General features: G+C 42.3%; 2 protein-coding genes across 2 annotated transcripts in view; both read right to left on the bottom strand.

Annotated features, from left to right (window-relative positions):
- The window catches only part of LOC308092382 (Golgi apparatus protein 1-like), a 99,143-nt gene extending 89,773 nt beyond the window's left edge, over positions 1–9,370 (bottom strand). Inside the window, exon 1 of the mRNA XM_080438243.1 lies at positions 8,813–9,370. Within this exon, the coding sequence (XP_080294369.1) occupies positions 8,813–9,319 (507 nt within the window). The 5' untranslated portion in view covers positions 9,320–9,370. The remainder of the gene's footprint in view (positions 1–8,812) is intronic.
- Positions 9,371–12,914: 3,544 nt separating this feature from the next.
- Positions 12,915–18,763, bottom strand: part of rfwd3 (ring finger and WD repeat domain 3) — a 39,459-nt gene continuing 33,610 nt past the window's right edge. Inside the window, exon 13 of the mRNA XM_080437375.1 lies at positions 12,915–14,202. Within this exon, the coding sequence (XP_080293501.1) occupies positions 14,059–14,202 (144 nt within the window). The 3' untranslated portion in view covers positions 12,915–14,058. The remainder of the gene's footprint in view (positions 14,203–18,763) is intronic.

The following is an 18,763-nucleotide window of genomic DNA, read 5'->3' as shown; positions in this document are numbered from 1 at the left end:
GCTACTTTTGATATTGTTGTGTGACGCTGCAGTATGATCAAGTAGGGCATTAATTTACAAAAAAATAAAAAAGGTTCAAATATGGAGATAAGAGGTTTCTGCCCGACAACAACGATATGCTATTTTTGCTACATTTGAAAAGGTTTCCAAAATAATTAGAAAAACGTTTAGAATTTGGGGAAATCTGCCCAAAACAGGGATGCCAGCCAGGGGTTAATGTGTGTATTTACTTTTTCTTTTAACCCATTGAGGCCTGAGGTTCCAATTCTGCAAAATGTCTTCTAAATCCTAACTGTTTTCAAACTTTTTCATGTCAAGGACCCCCAAAATGATATGAATTTGGCCGTGGACCCCCATCTCAAAATGTTTTGTTCCAGGGACCCCCAGAAGTAAAGAATAGAGTTAAAAACGTTCGCTTTAAACAATATATTTTCAAAGATTTGCACACATTTTCACGATTTTTCAAAAATAGCAGATATACAAGCTCATAGCGCGGCACTCGGTGCCGCGCTATGAGCTTGTATATCTGCTATTTTTGAATAGCCAAAGTGTAAAATAATTATTTTTTAGCTTAAATCAAGAAGTGACACAGATGGGTTCCAGGTCTTCATGGGTTAAAGGCAGGGCATCGTAAGGTGAAGCTGGCAGCCTGAACGCAACAGACACACTTTACACCATGAAATCATTTGGACACACAGTTCAGGAGAAGAAGAAGAAGGAGAGAGAGAAAAGCCTCCTCCCTAGAACTCTCTGGATGTGCAGCAGCACCACGTCAACAAAACCACAGACTACCAAGGAGACTGACAGTCAGTGTGGGCAGAGGCTGGAGACAGAGAAAAATACTATGTGACTAAAAACCAGGCCTAAACTTAACCCACACGCCACTATAGCAGCACAAGCAGAGAGCGGGCCAACTGAAGAGCACGCTCCAATGGGAACTGCTCTCTCTCTCCCCAAACACTTAGTGTAACGTCACATCAATAATGCACTTTAAAAGACGATCTCTGTTAGACACTGGTTCTCGTGATAAATGATAAACTCAAAGTTTATCTTTCCCCCATAACTCTCAAAGAGTTACAGACCTGTAAGGGTCCCGTTTAGAAGAGTAACCAGACAGTTAAACACACGGCACTCCCAACAACAGGCCACGTTGCTGCTGCTGCTGCTGCTAACAATTACTTTCACAATTGATCAGTCTAGGCTATTAATTCTGTTACAATACAATTATGGCAGAATATGGAAATGAAAGAACAAAATGACTGCAAATACTAAATCACGCATAGTTGACAACTACGGCTGTTAAAACATTAAGACTAACATAACATATATATATATATATATATATATATATATATATATATATATATATATATATATATATATATATATATATATATTTTCAAAGATTTGCACAAATGTTCTAGATTTAAAAAAAGAAAAATAGCAGATCTACAAGCGTCAAGCGTGGCATCTTTAATTTTTTAATAGCCAAAGAAATCTAAAATGACACAGATGCGTTCCCGGATTGAATGGGTGAAGGAGTGTCTCAAATTATCATTCCTGAGGTTATGTTAGGATTTATTGGCCCAAATCTACATTTTGTCCAGATTGTAATCAGATTGTTGTTATCAAGTCTGAACAGGAAAAACAAACAAACCCTACAAAAAAACAACACATGGACGCTGATCTTTGTGAATCAGACTTGAATAAATTCCAATGTAGACTTTTAGCAGACTCTCTATGTCCAGTGAGACTTAAAGTCAGGGAATATTATCAGAATAATGTCATATCTAGGAATAAATTCCTTACCAAGAAATTTCTTCACCAATGTGTTTGTAAAGGTGTCTAGTAACACATCTCACAAAGACTGAAATGCAGTTTCCCTAGGAGAATTTTTGACAGCTGCTGAAAGTTGGGGTACCCACCATAACCTTATGCGGGGGGAAAAAATGTAAATCTAATTCTGTTTTAAGTAGCATGTGAGGGGTCAAACTAGGGTGTTTTTATGATTCTGATTTTTTTTTTTGCACCAAAACCACTCCTTGGGCTAAAAACGGCCCAATCTCAATGGGCTTTGTACACAAAGAAATTACCTGGAAAAGGTTGGCTATGGCCGTTTTTAGCCCAAGGAGTGGTTTTGGTGCAAAACAAATGCTTGCAATGGATTCAGAATCATAAAAACACCCTAGTTTGACCCCTCACATGCTACTTAAAACAGAATTAAAATTAGATTTTTTTCCCCCCGCATAAGGTTATGGTGGGTACCCCAACTTTCAGCAGCTGTCAAAAATTCCCCTGGACACTTTTACAAACACATTGGTGAAGAAATGTCTTGGTAAGGAATTTATTCCCAGATTTTTGAAATATCCCCTGACTATTACAAGTGTGAGAACGGAGTAAGCATGAACCCTGAAGTCAACAAACAACACGTTGAATAGTCGCATACTGTAAGTAGAGTTCAGAGAGAACTATGTAGTGTCTCAAGGAAGCTGAGACACCAGGTAAACATCAGAGCTAGCATCTGTCTAAACAACTTAACCCAACTTAACCCTAACCCAACGTGTGGTCATTGGTCAAGACGAACAAATCTGCAATAAAACAACAAAACCCAAAATGGAGTGAACCACATTCCTACTGGTGGTTTGAAATGCAATTGAACTCTAGCCATGTCTCAGTCTGGACACTCAAGAAGACACTATGAAGCCTGATGTATGCATCATTGTACGATGGACGCGCTCGCTAAAAATCTACAAGCTCACAACGCCGCCTCGCGAGCTTGTAGATCGGCTAGTTTTAGGCAAGCGACACAGTTCGACCGTAGAAATGAAGCATTTACAGATGCCCAGGTCCTTAGTTACATTGTTACCACGGCAGCACTCGGTGCAGACAGGTCGAAATTGTCTAGATACAGGGCACTGATGGCCTAGTGGTTAAGGCGCATACCACATATAGGTTCTAATGCCTGACAGCGAGTAGCAGGTTCGATTCCCGAGCCCAACGGCCTTTGCTGCTTGTCACTCTCCCCCCTAACAGCAGAATCTGTCAGCACCACTGGCCTAAACATGTAGTGTTGTTAGTAGGAATAAACACAGAAGCACCCGGGAGGAAGTGGACTAAAGAAAGGGGAGGAGCCATTCAGAGTTCCTGTTTCTACACAAAAAATAGGTGGTGCCCCCCAGAGGCAAAAACTAAGGAAAAAAATAATATTATCCTTTTTTTTATTTTTTACCGCATGGGTTCCCTGATGGGTGAGAGGGTGGAAAGTGTCACCCTCCCTCCATCACTGTAGATCAGTAACTAAGGTCCGGGGACCCGCAGGGGTCCTTGAGGGGGTTCCATGAGGGGGGGTCACCAGCTAATTCAGTTAGTACAGCATCACATTCAGTTTAACCATTTTAACGCTGTATATACACGATCTACAAGCTCACAACGATCCACGATGCGTTGTGAGCTTGTAGATCTGCCATTTCCAAAACAATCTAAGGAAAGTGTCAAACATTTTAAGTTTTAACACAAATCTTTTATGGGGGGGGGGGGGGGTGCCAGCCTGGCACACAATGTTTCCAGATGCGGGTCCACTCCGCCAAATACATATTAATTCGGGGGTCCTTGCTATGATCTGGCACCACCCAGATATAGAACAAACATGGGAAGATTCTCATTCTACTAATCTGTGCCTCCAAAGTGTGGAATGCCCTGACAGACACCATGCATTAGAGGACGTGAATCACTGCTTTGTGGTTTCTTTCAAAATTGCCCTGAAAAAACCCTCTATCAGGAGACCACAAGGACAGGTCAATGTCATTTCCCATTGAAAGGAGGTGTCATTCATGGCCGCCGTTTTTCCTTTTTCTCCTTTGTACATACATAGTGTTTGTATTTGCTGATGACGTATTATTATTGTGTAAATATTTTATGCCAGGGGTCTTGAACGTTTTCAGGCCAAGGACCCCCTAAGCTGAGAGAGATGAAGCACGGACCCCCTCTATAGACTAATCCACAGACGCGCTGCCTGTAGCTGCCTGTAGGCGGCCATTGCTGCGGTGTCGCGTCCGCGGAGCGTTGACACCGCAGCAATGGCTGCGCGCAGGGCAGCGCTCCGTGGATTCGTGTATAGTATACAATTGTTTCAGATTAAACTTTTTTTGTTTACTTGGTCTGCTCTTTTTTTTCCTCTACACCTATACCTCTTTGCCAAAAATAGCCGATCTACAAGCTCACAACGCCTCGCGCTGCGAGGCGTTGTGAGCTTGTAGATCGGCTATTTTTGGACAAAGTTCTCCTCAGAAAAGAGATGCTAGGGTTGAGGTAAAAAAAAAAATATCGTATCACACAAAGATTTGGCAGACCCCTGTAGTAACTCTGCCGGACCCCCTAGGGGTCCCGGACCCCCTGTTGAAGACCCCTGTTTTATGCTATTGTTGATTAATTGAATACATAGGACCACAATGTGTTATCCTTTTAGCCTTAACGTCTTACTGTACCACATACTGTTTACATTTCTGACTAATAAAGTATTCAATACATTTATATATATATATATATATATATATATATATATCCACTGCTCTACACAACTCACTCTGTGAGATAATCACTCCTGTAGATCATAAATGCTTCACTTAAAGGGATATTTCACTTTCAAATAAAATAAACATTAAAAAAAAATATTTTAAATAAAAAAATGGAAGTTATGGCAAAATCACGGCCCCCTCACACATTAGAAGGACACTCTAATGCGTGAGGGGGCCGTGATTTTTCCATTACTTTTTTCATTTATTTTTAATATATTTTTTAAATGTTTATTTTATTTGAAAGTGGAGTATCCCTTTAAGTGAACCACGGGGGAGCGGTTACATTGACTCCATTGATGTAAAGCTCAATCAGGGCATCACTCATACTGTAATCTCTCAAGAACAGATTCTGCTCTGCGTTTGAATCTGTCTGGGGGGTTCGTCATATCGCGTACGCACTGGCCTACAAGTGGGCGTGCCTTCAGATCAGGAAGCAGTACCGCGCTTTACCCAATCAAATGTAGTGGGCGGGATTTACGTGTCCGCCGATCCTTCCCCACTAGAAACAAACCGAAACTCATTTAACAACAGCGTCCTCGGAGCAGACAAAACCACGGAAAGATATTCACATTTTAACTTGCTCTTTCATCATAGAAACAAGTGGGCTTATAACCAAAACCATCCGTGTTCTCTGGGAGAAGTGGTGTTAGTGTTCCGTGTAGAAATATTGTTAGTGGGAATGAAAACATAGTCGCACCACCGGAAGTGAAAGGCTGAAGGCAGACCAAAACCCCGGTTTCCTTGCGCACGGGTGCTACGTCGACTTCCTCCCAGAGCCAAGTGAGATAGTAAAAAACAGCAGAGGGCGCTGTTTTTCCTTTTCATTTGGCGATGGGTTCCCAGATTGCTCATACTGTACACACTCCCAAGCAGAGCAGTGACTAATCATCACTTCATACCAGCGGCCCCCCCTGGCCTGCCCTGGACCCCCTGGCCTGGACCCCCAGACAGGCACAAGACGGAGGAGGAGTATACCCCTGTGTTCAGATGGATACAGGTACAGACAGAGAGGACCAGAGAACTCTGGGCACCTCAATGTCCGCTGAATAATTTATGTTGCAATGCTTGCTGAACTTATGAGAATATGTGTGAATATAGAAGATGTGTTTTCGGCGTGTGGAATAACACACAGTATGTGGAAAATGTGGAAAAACAGTACTCAAACGTGTTCTCAAATGAGAGAGAGTGTAGCCATTTAGCTTCTCAAACTTTCAAGGACCCCCAAATTGATACATATCAGCCCACGGAAAAGATATTGAAACGATATGCCAGGGACCCCCAAAAGAGACCATTTTTAAGGCTATAGCAGTGATTCCGAAACATTTTAATTTCAAGGAACCCAATTTGATATGCATTAGTAGGACAAGGACCCCCATTTGATGACATTTTTATCTCTGGGACCCCAATATAATATACACTGTAAAATCAATGTTAATCTAACTCTGAGAGTGTACAAATGGAACCAAATGGACCCGTAAGGGTCCATTTGGTTCCATTTGTACTCTCTCTGAGTTACAGACCCATAAGGGTCCATTTGGTTCCATTTGTACTCTCTCTGAGTTACAGACCCATAAGGGTCCATTTGGTTCCTATCAATCATTTGACTGGGGACCCCCTGGAACCCCCTCAAGAACCCCTGGGGGTTCTCGGACCTCACTTTGAGAACCAATGATTTAGCCTATAGTCTTCCACGCTGGGCAAGACCTAGCCGGTTGAGTTTGTCGGTTTGTCTAAAGGGAAGTACCGGAATTTGGCGGAAGTACCGACTCAAGGAAATGACGATGGCGCTTTTACAAAATCTGTCTACATTCTCCGTGGAATGAAACCAGCGTTGTGATTGGTCGTATCCACAAGTTTCCTAGGGTTGTTGTGGGCATCACTTCCTGTCGATTTGATCAGGTATCAGGATGGCAAATGGACAGGAAGTGATGCCCACAGCGCCCCAGGAAACGTGTGGATAGACACTCTCTGCTTTAGGTCGTGACGACTGACCAGGCTTTTCTCTTGGCAGACGAGTAAGGCTGGGAACGAGGCTAACAGTCACGTTGCGACGCGTTTTGAGCTTATAGATATCTTCCTTACTGCTCCATCATATTTCAGATGTAAAGTCCAAACAATGGTCCCTTTTGCGGGTCCATTTGGTGCCTGATGTGGCCACCGAGTCTTCTTAAAGTTGTACAATGCAGAATCACAAATAACGATTTTTAGCAACCTCTGCTGGTCACTACCGTCACTGCATACAATTTCCGTAGTCCTCGATTACCCAGAATACCATTCGTTTTCACCGGAATCGGGAAGCGTTTCAAAAAGCGATCTTTTAATTGTTTTATACTATCTACGGATCGTTTCTCTTAGCCAGTGGAGCATTAGTTACCATGAGCTGTGCTTTCTTTTTCTGTTCTTTTTCGATCTTCCAATCCTACATTCTCTTAAAATCAGCGTGAGGTTCCTTTTTGTTATTAGCGCGGCAGTTCCTGGCCAAACAGGAAACCGTTGCGGTACGTCGGCCAGGACGTCGGCCACGACGTCATGACGTTGGCCAGGAACGTCATTTTCCCGGGAAAGTCCCCCCCGTCCACGTTCAATAGAAAATATATAAATAAAAGGCTTCCGGGGGTGAAATTCATGGAGTGGGTGTTGTGAAACTTTTGCCACTCACAAAAGATATACAATTTAACTTTAGTTTTGTTGAAAACGTTACCTAGTATTACTTTAAAACAAAAAAAACAGGTGTCTAAAGTTCTGAAGTGTCCATTTTTGGTTTCCGGCTTTACCGCTCAAATCACTTCTCCCAGGCGGCTACTGATGGCATTGGTGACACAGACTCTTAGCAATGCAGTTGTGTGAAGTGATGCGAGGGCAAGGGAATGAGCAGCACCCCCCCCCCCCTTCCTCCCCAAAATGCATCTGGACAAACATGCTTATTAGACTAGTAGTACACAGGTTCTCAACCTCAGGTCTGGGGGACCACTAGCGGTCCATATAAATGGACCTTAGTGGTGTCTCTAACTCAGAGCGTACAAATGGATGGACCGTACAGTATGGGTCCAATTGGACACTCTCATGAGTTAAATAAACACAGGATTTTACAGTGGACAGAGATGAATAAATAATGATTGGATCAAATAGGGGTCTGTGGCCTAATGCATGGGTTCTCAAAGTGGGGTCCGGGGACCCTCAGCGGTCCTTGAAGGGGTTCCCCAGAAAAATGGGTGAATACAGCATCACACTCATTTTAACCCCTTTATCTGTATTTTATACGTTGGCTATTCAAAAATAGAAGATATACAAGCTCAGTGTGTCACTGTGAGCTTGTACATCTGCAATTTTTTAACACAAATCTTCTCTTCTGGGGGTCCCTGGCACAAAACATTTTCAGATGGGGGGTCCGTGGCCAAACATATATCAATTTGGGGGTCCTCGACATGAAAAAGTTGGAGAACAACTGGCCTGATGCATATTAAGACTAGATTAGTAGTAGACTAGCTATAAACACCAGCCAGATGGAGATTTGACAGCTAGACTACTTCTGGTTTGACTTGCTGGCACTGAGACTGAGAGGAAGTCCAAAACGAAATTGCATAATCTTTCATTCTGGTGCTCTTTTCGCAAATCGTCTTATTATTCATTATTCATTTGCAATCAGTGAGCAATCAGGTTTGCAATCAATCAAAACGAGAAGCCATGATGACCAAGATCCCAGCAGATCAAAACCTCTTCACACAGAACTGATACCAAACACCATTAGAACTGTAACTGTATCATCTGACTACCTTTAGAATTATAACAATGATGACGACGATGAAGATCTCAAGCAGCCTGACAACAACACTAATAACTAACCCTATGCCTCATTTAGTCCCCTGCCAGAAAAGGAACAGATCTACATCATCATCATATCACGTCTTGTAGCTCTGTTCTTTTTAGGCAACAAGCGACTGCGACAACTGGACCGTACGACCATACTAGAGGCTTAATTAAAGTGCTAAAGGCTCAAAATGTAAATGTTAGCAAGATTAGCTTTGGGGTTTTTAAATTAAGCTGCTTTCCAGTTCCTTCCTTTACCCAGCTAGCTTAGCTGCTAAAATGTGGGGGCTCGGCTTTTAAAGCTAGTGCTTCTCCTCCTCCCTGCCTGGGACCAGCCACCTCCACCACCGAGGAGGAGGTGGTGGAGGTGGTGGAGGTGGCTGGTCCCAGGGAGGTGAAGGAGGAGAAAGGAGAGAACAAACTATCCTCACCTCCTTCCTGTCCTGGAGACACTCCAGCACCGCCAGGTTGTTGGACCACGAATGCTTGGGACAGAGGCGGGCCAGGTCGTCCCGGCACGCCGCCTCCTCCGCCAGCTTCCAGCCGGTGGAGCGCCGACGCTCCAGGCGGAGCGGCGAGGCCCCTCCGCCGCCACCGCCGCCTCCTCCAGGCTGGACAACCGCCGCCGCCACCGGCGGACCCAGACCCGCCGCTGCCGCTGCCGCTGCCGGGTTGCCTCCACCCGGAGCCCCGCCGCCGCCACCGGCGGCCTGGTGGTTCGGAGAGCTCTGCTGCTGTGCGTTCGCCTCGTCGCCGGGCTTGTTGTCGGCGACGACGCCGCCGTTGTTGTTGTTGTTGCTGTTCGCCACCGGGATGTCCCCGTCCCCCCCGCGGTCCCCGTCCCCCCCGCGGTCCCCGCGCAGAGCGGACACGGGCAGTAGGATGCACACGGCGGACAGCAGCAGGAGAAGGGGAACACGTATACAACAGGCCGCCATCTTCCTTCCCTTTCGGAAATCCTGTGTGTTCGCTCGCCTGCCTGCTGCCTGTCTGTCTGTTTCTGTCAGGGTTGCCAGATCGGAATGACAGTTTCCAGCCCAAGCAGCCCTTAAAACCAGCCCATTGCAATAACGATTTTTTTTTGCGGTTTTAATTCGGTTTTAATGCGTTTTTTTTTGCGGTTTTAATTCGATTTTAATTCGGTTTTAATTTTAATTCGGTTTTAATTCGGTTATTTCTTTTAAATTTGGGCTTGTTTTTAACTTTAAAACAAGCCCAAATTTGATGTGCCAGCCCAAGGCTATTTATCCCAGCCCAATGAGTTTTAAAATAGCCCAATTGGGCGGAAAACCACCCAATCTGGCAACACTGGTTTCTGTCTGTCTGTCTGTCGGCTCGCTTCGCTTCAGGAGGCAGCGCTTACGTCCGGTGTTGCCAGGTTGTGCGAGAGAAACAAGCAGAACAAGGCCAAAGGAAGCTAACTAGTCACTAGGCTAAATAGCACTTTAAACCTATTTATTGGCTTTGAAAACAATATATATCTTGGGGATTTTTTTTTGAAAATGTGGAATGTTTTTGACACGTTTTAAATACACAAATCTTGTTGTATGGCACAAAATATTTTCAGATGGGGGGATACGAGGACAAATAATTTAGGGGTCCGTGACATTTACAATGTTTGAGAACCGCTGGTTTCAACAGCATTAGGAAACAAGTCCAAATAAGCAACTTCACTTTAGAAACAAGTAAAAAAAAACGCAACCTTCAAGTTGGCTTCTTCAACTACCAAAATTTACAAGCAACTTTACGTAAAAAGTCCAAAGTCGCTTATAATAAGCGGACATGGCAACACTGGGCTACGTCTGCTCTGCTCTGGTCCGGCCATAGAAATACACTGGCTAGAGAGTGGATCACAAGTTACATAGAGATACACCGTGTAGATGGGACTGGATCCCAACCTAAACATACAAATAATACACTGTTGAAGACTGGAATAAATCTAGACACTAATCTTGTGTAGCTATACTGTCAGTAATATCATTTTTTTTTATTGACACTATTTTTAACCCTGTTTTTAAGCTTTTTGTGATTGATTTAATGTTTGTAACTACAAATAAAATGCATTACTATTGTCATTATTATTATTATTATTGGACATAGAAATACACCGTCCAGAATGGATCACAACCTAAACATAGAAATGCAATGTCTAGACTGGTTCACTTAGCTAACCATAGAAATACACTGTCTAGAGTGGAACACAAGAAGATAAGGCATAGATTAGAATGATAGAAATACACTGTCTAGACCAGTGGTTCCCCAACTGTGGGTCGGGACCATCAGCAGGTCCATAAATTATGTTCTTTTTTCTTTTTTTCAGATGATTAGCTTAATGTGCAGAGTTGCTTCAGTGGAGCCGCCAAATCTTTGTGTGATAGATTTATAACTAAACCACTTGAACCCTACCATCCCTATTCTGAGGGGAACGTTAGCCAAAGATAGCAGATCTACAAGCTCACAACGCCTCACAGTGCGAGGCGTTGTGAGCTTGTAGATCGGCTATTTTCGCCAAAGAGGTTTGGCGTAGAGGGTAAAAAGAGCAAAAAGTACAAAGCCAAAGGTTAAGTTTGTTAAGTATTGAGGGTTTAAGTGTTAAATGTCTGAAAATACACATGAACATGAATCCAATAAGAGAAGAGAATGTGTAAACAAACAAAACAAACAATTCATTTATTAAAATATTGACAGTCTAACAAATCTATGAAGCTTCAAGTTCAATCTGCGACACAATTTGATACAATATGTAGTGTGGGGGTCCCTGCACTGGGGGTCCCTGCTTCAAGGGGTCCTTGGCCTGAAAAACGTTGAAGACCCCTGGAGCCAGTAGCACCACCTCACACTAAGTCCAAACTTAGCCTAGTTATAGTTTAACCCATTCAATACGGGGACGCATCTGTCATTTTTACATTTATTTGGCTAGAAAAATCGTGAAAATGTGTGCAAATCTTTAAATATATATATATATATTTTTTTTAATATATATATTTAAAGATTTGCACAAATTTTCACATTAATTTTTTTTTAGCAGATCTACAAGCTCATAGCACGGTGCCGCGCTATGAGCTTGTAGATCTGCTATTTTTTGAAAAATCGTGAAAATGTGTGCAAATCTTTAAATATATATATATATATTTTTTAAATATATATATTAAAAGATTTGCACACATTTTCACATTTAAAAAAAATAGCAGCTCTACAAGCTCATAGCGCGGCACTCGGTGCTGCGCTATGAGCTTGTAGATCTGCCATTTTTTGAATAGCCAAAGAAATCTAAAATGATATATATAGCATTGTACTGGGCTACATATCATTGGGTAAGTTGTGTCAGAGATTTGTTGTAATGTGACCACTGCACTGTGTTAGAAAGATGACCTCGGGCCTCTATGAGCCCCGCTGGACCCACAAAGAATGCCAAACTTTCCCAAGTTTAGCCTCAGCTTGAATGTTTGAGGTTTTGACGATTATCCCCGCATCCAAAATTAGCAAGACTATAATAAAGTCCAAAGAATCTCGGTCGATCTACAAACACGACACGGTTTGCCGGTTTTGAAAGTTAAAAAAGGAAAACATTTTAGTTTTTTTGGGTCATTTGATTAATTCTATATATTAATGCTAGTGGAAAGGTCAGGAATTATTTCTAGTAATTGGCTCTGACAATAATGTATAGAACAAGAGGCTGCAAAGTGCAATATAAACACATCCTCTATCATTAAGCTCTTCAATACAGGGGTCTATACTAGGCCCTCTTCTTTTTCTCTCCACTACACCAAATATTTTGCCAAAAACAGCAGATATACGAGCTTACGTGTCGTGAGCTTGTAGATCCGTTTTCACCTAAATAAATGCCACCCAGTAATTAGTATTTTGTTTCCGTCGGGGGGAAACCTCATATGTCCAAAACAGTTACTCATCGCTTAAGTAGCAGATCTACAAGCTCAAAAAGCGCTGCGCCGTGTTTCGAGCTTGTGGATCTTAAGTTAAAATACGGAGATGGGACAATTCTGACCGACAGCAACAATTACCATAAACCCGGCATCAGCAGCTAGTCAGAGCCACTAGTAGAGCTTTTCCGGCAACCGGCAATTATTCTCCGATGTAAACGTTTACCACAAACGCCCAACTCCCCAAGTAACCTGAGAGTGGACCTCGTTACTCATCCTTGGCACTGAGCCTTCACAGCACTTAGCAGAACTCACACTATTTTGTGCCAGGGACCGCCAGAAGAGAAGATTTTTGTGAAGCAAAAAAAACAACATTTCCAATACTTTCAAGATTAAAAAATACGTTAAAAAATAGCAGATTTACAACCTCGCAGGGTGGCACAAAGTGACACGCTGTGAGCTTGTAAATCTGCTATTTTTAAATAGCCAACGTATAAATGGATACATTGGTTAAAATGGTTTTGATGCTATATTTCAGCTCAGCTTTGATCATAAAAATCATTTCAGAAATTGTGAAACTTATGGGTGAGTTTTCCAGGAACATCACAGCCAAACCTCCTACCAATGACACTCATCAATTACAAAGGACAAGTAAAAATCAACACGGTTTTATTAACTTTTAAAAGGCCATATAAACAAGTTTGCCGTAGCAAATAAACATATATATATATATACACACAATAAAGGTCTATGGAAATAAAATCTGGAAAATCTGAAATAACTGAATTAAACACCTTCTGTGGCATGAAGCCAGTCGCTTTGTTGGACCCAAGACTGTGCAATGATAATAGAAACGTTAAGATCACACATGATCTCTCAACATCACATACAGCACCAACATCAAAGACCACAAACATGGCATACAATTTAAAGAAAGCTTTGAATTCCCCTTTACACGGTTGTGTGCACGTCTACGAGTGAAAAGGAGATCCAAGCCTACACTTGGTGGTGACAGCAGGTCCCTGGGGGGGCAGTTGAACTTGCATGGAGGTATGCTTGTGTGAAAATGTCTCAACGAAAACTTCTACCACGGTGAAATCTCACCCGACTAGAAACGCCAGTAGATTTCCTCACCGTCACACAGTAGCCCTCTTTTGTGTGGCTGCGATGGCTGGCTTCATGGTAGGGTGCTGTATGCCCTGTGGATTCGTCCCCGATGAACCACTTTAGCCCTATATATTTTGTCGTACGACAAAACGGCGAAAATAGCCGATCCACAAGCTCACGTCGTCACGCGTTGCGACGCACTGTGAGCTCGTATATCTGCTCTCTTCGCTATTTTGACCCATTAAGACCTAGAATTCATCTGTGTCACTTTAGATTTCTTTCGGCTATTCAAAAATAGCAGACCTACAAGCTCATAGCACGGCACTAGATCTGCTATTTTTGAAAAATCTTGAAAAACGATTTTATATTTATTTCAAAAAACTGTTTGAAAAAAAACTGTTTAGAAAACATTTTAAGAATCTGACTCAGGCCTTAATGGGTTAAAAATAACTGAATAGGGGATGCCAGGGTTCTGTGTGGTTAAAGTCAAACAAAATGTTCATGAATGTAAACGTAAACGTTCAGGGGAATAGGCACTCTCTGCACGACTGTAGACGCGTGTTCACAACTCGTTGCTTTTGATATGCAACTCTAGCTGCTCCGGTCAAACCAAGTCAATCTGCAGCAGTTTGATTCATTTTAATCTGCGGTGCTGTCTGTCGTTTAACGTCAGACGTCTTTGCCCCCGTTCACTCCCATTTATAGACTTTGAGCATCTTCTCCGTGAGGGAGGCGAGGTAGTGGTCTCCGTTGACGACGAAGGGGCTGATGTCCAACACCGGCAGGTCGGCGGGTAGCTTCTGGAGAAGAGCGCCACTCCCGGCATCCCACACCTAGAACAGAGCACATGGATTGAAGCAAAACATTTAATCTCACGACTGAAATAATGTGTATGGCCAAGTCCTATGATGTGATTTGTGAAACAGTGTGAAAGGAGCCCCCCCCCCCCCACACTAGTTTCCTAAATAATTAATACAATATGTAAAATGATGATGTTTTAGTAACATTGTTCCTGCTGTTCTACATGCTGCCAAATGGGGGAAGAAATCACATAACCTTTGCTTTTATGAAATATCTCAGACCATTAGGATTTTATGGAAAATGCTTCTTAACACATTGGGTGCCAGAGGTTTATTAAAATATTATACTTTGAGTGCCAGGACTTTTTAAACATTTTGAACCTTTTTCAAGTAGTCACAAAATATTTTCAGTGATCACCGTCCTCACGGTGATCCCCTCATTACACACATACAGGTCTCGTACAATCGGGGGGAAAAAATTTAAAACATTCGGAAATCCATTCCATAGTTGCAGCCAGTTGAAAATAGTTAAATTAACATTGTAAAAAAAAAAAGTGCACAGGAGCCGAGATACAGGTTTTTGAAGTCATAAGTTAACCAGGAGGTGGATTGGAGTCTAAATCTTGTAGGAGTGATATTTCCTGTTGCTGTGAAGGAAAATATACGGTTTTGGCACTCAACGTTAGTATGCGCAAAACCGTATATATACGGTTTTGGCACCCAATGTGTTAACATATTGCTAGTATTATCACTTCAAATTAGGGGTGTGCCGATATACTAATTTCATGATACGATACGATATTGATGGCACTTCTTTATATGAAAATATATGGGGGGGGGGAAGCAAATGCAAGCAAATACTTCTGTTTTTGCATTATTATTATTGCCCAAATAAATACGATATATCAGCACACCCCTACTTCAAATGCCCTCATCTTTACAGAAAAAAAGCCTTTTAGAGCTTGTAGATCGGCTATTTTTGCTGTGCAAAATGCTTTAATAGAAGACATGCTGGCTTGGCTTCTATGGAATTCAAATGATTGAAATCAGTCGTGGCGACTGGGAACTTTAATGCACGAGAGCAGACCTTTATCGATACCGTGGAGGAAATCCGGGTGCCAGAGGCAGCACAACAGTTAAGATACAGACACAGAGTAAGAGAACTCCTGTGAGGCACAGTCACAGGAAGAACGCCTCACAAGGAAATCTGGGTGTGTAATCCAGATCATAGTAATGGTTCTGCGTGTTAAACCGGTTGACTACAAGCCATGTATAGTTTAGTGGTCAGTGGTTCTTAAAAAGTCGGGGTCCGGGGACTCCCAGGGGTCCTTGAGGGAGTTCGAGGGGGTCCCCAGCAAAATGAGGCACATGAGGATCAGACCATAGCAGATCTACAAGCTCATAGCGCTATGAGCTTGTAGATCTGCTATTTTTGAAAAATAATGAAAATGTGTGCAAATCTTTGAATATATATTGTTTTAAAGCAAACATTTGTAACTCAAATCTTTGCTTCTGGGGGGTCCCTGGAACAAAATTCTTTGAGACGGGGGTCGGCGGCCAAATACATATAATTTTGCGGGTCCTTGACATGAAGAACGTTTTTTTCAGAATACTGTTGGGATTTAGAAGACATTTGTAGAATCGGCTTCAGGTCTTAAAGGAAGTCTGGCAAAATAAACTAGTTCTACAAATAAACTAATACCCATCTATGTGGGGGTCCTTGACATGAGCATGCTTGAGAACCCACTGCTTTACATTACAGCCAAAACATCTCCAAAAAGCACAGTACCGTACCTTTTTACAATACAACTCGTATACAATTCAGACCAGCGCTATAAATACTTAACATTTCTCTTCTATAGAATTTGCACCCCCCCTTACAGATCCTCTCAATAATGCGATTGTGATTTATGACATATTGCACAGCCTTGTTCCTTGTTGCAGCAAAGGACAAACTCTTCACAGCTGCAACCTCATATCATTGAGATGGAACTCCTATCAATGCCTGGCACAATGTCCTCCCCGTCACAAGCTTTCAATGCAACCCCCCGCCCCCCCCCCCCCCCACACACACACACACACCCACCCACACACACACGTCTTCAACTTACAGAGCCAACACACAAGCTATGGTTTAGACTTCTTTATTTAACGCATTAAGACCTGAGGCCGATTTAAAAAAAAATTTCTAAATCCTAACGCTTTAAAAATATATATATATATTCAAAGATTTGAACAGATGTTCACGATTTTACAAAAATAGCAGATCTACAAGCTCGTAGCGCGGCACTCGGTGCCGTGCTATGAGCTTGTAGATCTGCTATTTTTGAATAGCCTAAAGAAATCTAAAAGTGACACAGATGCGTTCCCGGTCTTAATGGGTTAAAAAAATTGGTGTAAGCGATATTTCTTTGTTAAAATACGTGTTAAAGGGCGAGAACACGTTGGTAGAGGTTAGGGTTGTGTCCTTGCGTTACCTTGCCATGATGTAACTCCAAGGAGGACAAGAAATCAATAATAATTGCTCCATTGATTAGAAATTATATTGATAATTCAAAATATGCTCCTCATTGATTGACCTCATGGTGAAACGGCTCTCAAAGTCACTCTTAACACGTAAACAATCACTAACAAAGCTGTTTCTGACAATATAGAACATAATGATAGAACACAGTACTGTTGTTTTTTTTTAATAAAAATGTCAAATTCCTGTTGATTTTATATTTTTTATTAGGAAGAAAACCCAGACTGGATCCGCAGACCCGGATATTCAAATAGTAAAATCAACAGGAAGTTGACATTTTTATTTAAAAAAAAAGAAAACAGTACTGGGTTTTGTGAGGTTCTATATTGTCTGAATCAGCTTTGTTTGCATTTGTTTACGGCAGGGGTCTTCAACAGGGGGTCCGGAGGAGAACTTTAGACAAAACTTTAGAGAACTTTAGACAAAAATAGCAGATCTATAAGCTCCGTTGTGAGCTTGTAGATCGGCTATTTTTGGCAAATAGGTATAGGTGTAGAGGGAAAAAAGAACAGTAAACGTAAACAAAAAAAGTTGAATCTAAAACACAATTTTATACAATATAGAGGGGGTCCCTGCTTCATCCCTCTCTCAGCTAGGGGGTCCTTGGGCTGAAAACGTTGAAGACCCCTGGTTTACGGGCTAAAAGAGTGACTTAGGGCAGGTACAGACTGTAGGACTTTAAAGTGGTCGGGGAGTCGTCTGATCGTTAAGCATTACACATTGCAGGAGTTTATTTCTTGAAATCGGCTGTCATATATCGTTGTGGTTTTCACCCTATAGATTGATCCCCGACCAGGGATTACACACTGTAGGATAGTTCACTAGGATGCTATCTCCAGAGTCAGACCCAATACATACATCTGTGTTTATTCCAATTCATTTTAATCGACGTATCCCGTGATATGCCTCTCTCCCTCTCCCTCTCTCTCTCCCTCTCCCTCTCGCACGTCAAGTGCGCTGAAGTCAGTGACAGCGTTGCCATGTCCGCTTATTATAAGCGATTTTGGGATTATTTTTCTGTAAAGTTGCTTGAAAGTGTAGTTGCTTTTTTGGCCTTGTTTCCTAATGTTGTTTGAATCAGTTGTTCTCAAACATTTTCATGGGAAGGACCCCCAAATTAATAATAATAATTAATTGTCCGCAGAGGCACAGACGACCTCCCCCTTCTGAAAATATGTTGTGCCATAGACCCCCATACAAGATCTGTGTGGATTTGGAAAATATTCCACAAATTCTCCCCCCCCCCCCCAAAATTTCTTCTTTAAAAATAGCCTATCTACAACGTGAGCTTGTAGATCGTCTATTTTCAAGTATCCAATGTATTTGTAGATAGGCTTAAAGTGCTCATAGTTGTTGGGCTTGTTTTCACAAACCTGGTTGCTTATTTCTCTCGCAAAATCTGGCAACACTCACAGACAGTCAGACAACGACTCACACACACACACACACACATCGCTCGCTCTCTGTGTCTTTCTCTATCTCTGTGCAATAGTCTCAAATAAACAGCCCCCTTGCTCACATGCTCGCTCACTCTCATTCTGTTTTATAATAATGTTTAACTTAATACAGGACTGGACGGTAACTATGAGGGGGATCTGTTTGTTGTGGTCCACGGTGGCTGTAATGTGCTCTCATTGGCTGTAGCGTTCATCTCTTTGCAAGGTGGTCGCAGCTCCTTTCATACTGTACGATATTGTCTGCTGTCCTGTCTGGGACAGAGCTGAATATCTAACAGGGTAGTTATCTGAAAACGGTCGTAAAGCCATCGCAGAGCGGATAATCGCGGCTAGATCGTGTCGCAGAGCCTTTCACACACAGCGAGCATTATCTCGCCGATCAAAGGCCGATCTGCGTCAGATCGGGAGGTTTTGTCGGCGAGCGCCAAAAAAGGTCGCGGACAGCATTATCGGACCAAATATCCTGCAGTCTGTACCTGCCTTTAGAGAGTGAGGAGCATATTTTGAATGATCAATTTGTAATGGAGCAACCATTTTTGATTTCTTGTCCACCTTTGGAGTTATATCATGGCGAGGTAACTACACAATCCAAACCTCTACCAAAGTGCCCTTT

The sequence above is a fragment of the Gymnoscopelus braueri genome (genome assembly GCF_963280865.1).
Source record: "Gymnoscopelus braueri genome assembly, chromosome: 9".
NCBI lineage: Eukaryota > Metazoa > Chordata > Actinopteri > Myctophiformes > Myctophidae > Gymnoscopelus > Gymnoscopelus braueri.
Note: the sequence above shows the minus strand (reverse complement) of the source record. Positions and strands in the feature narration are given on the sequence as shown.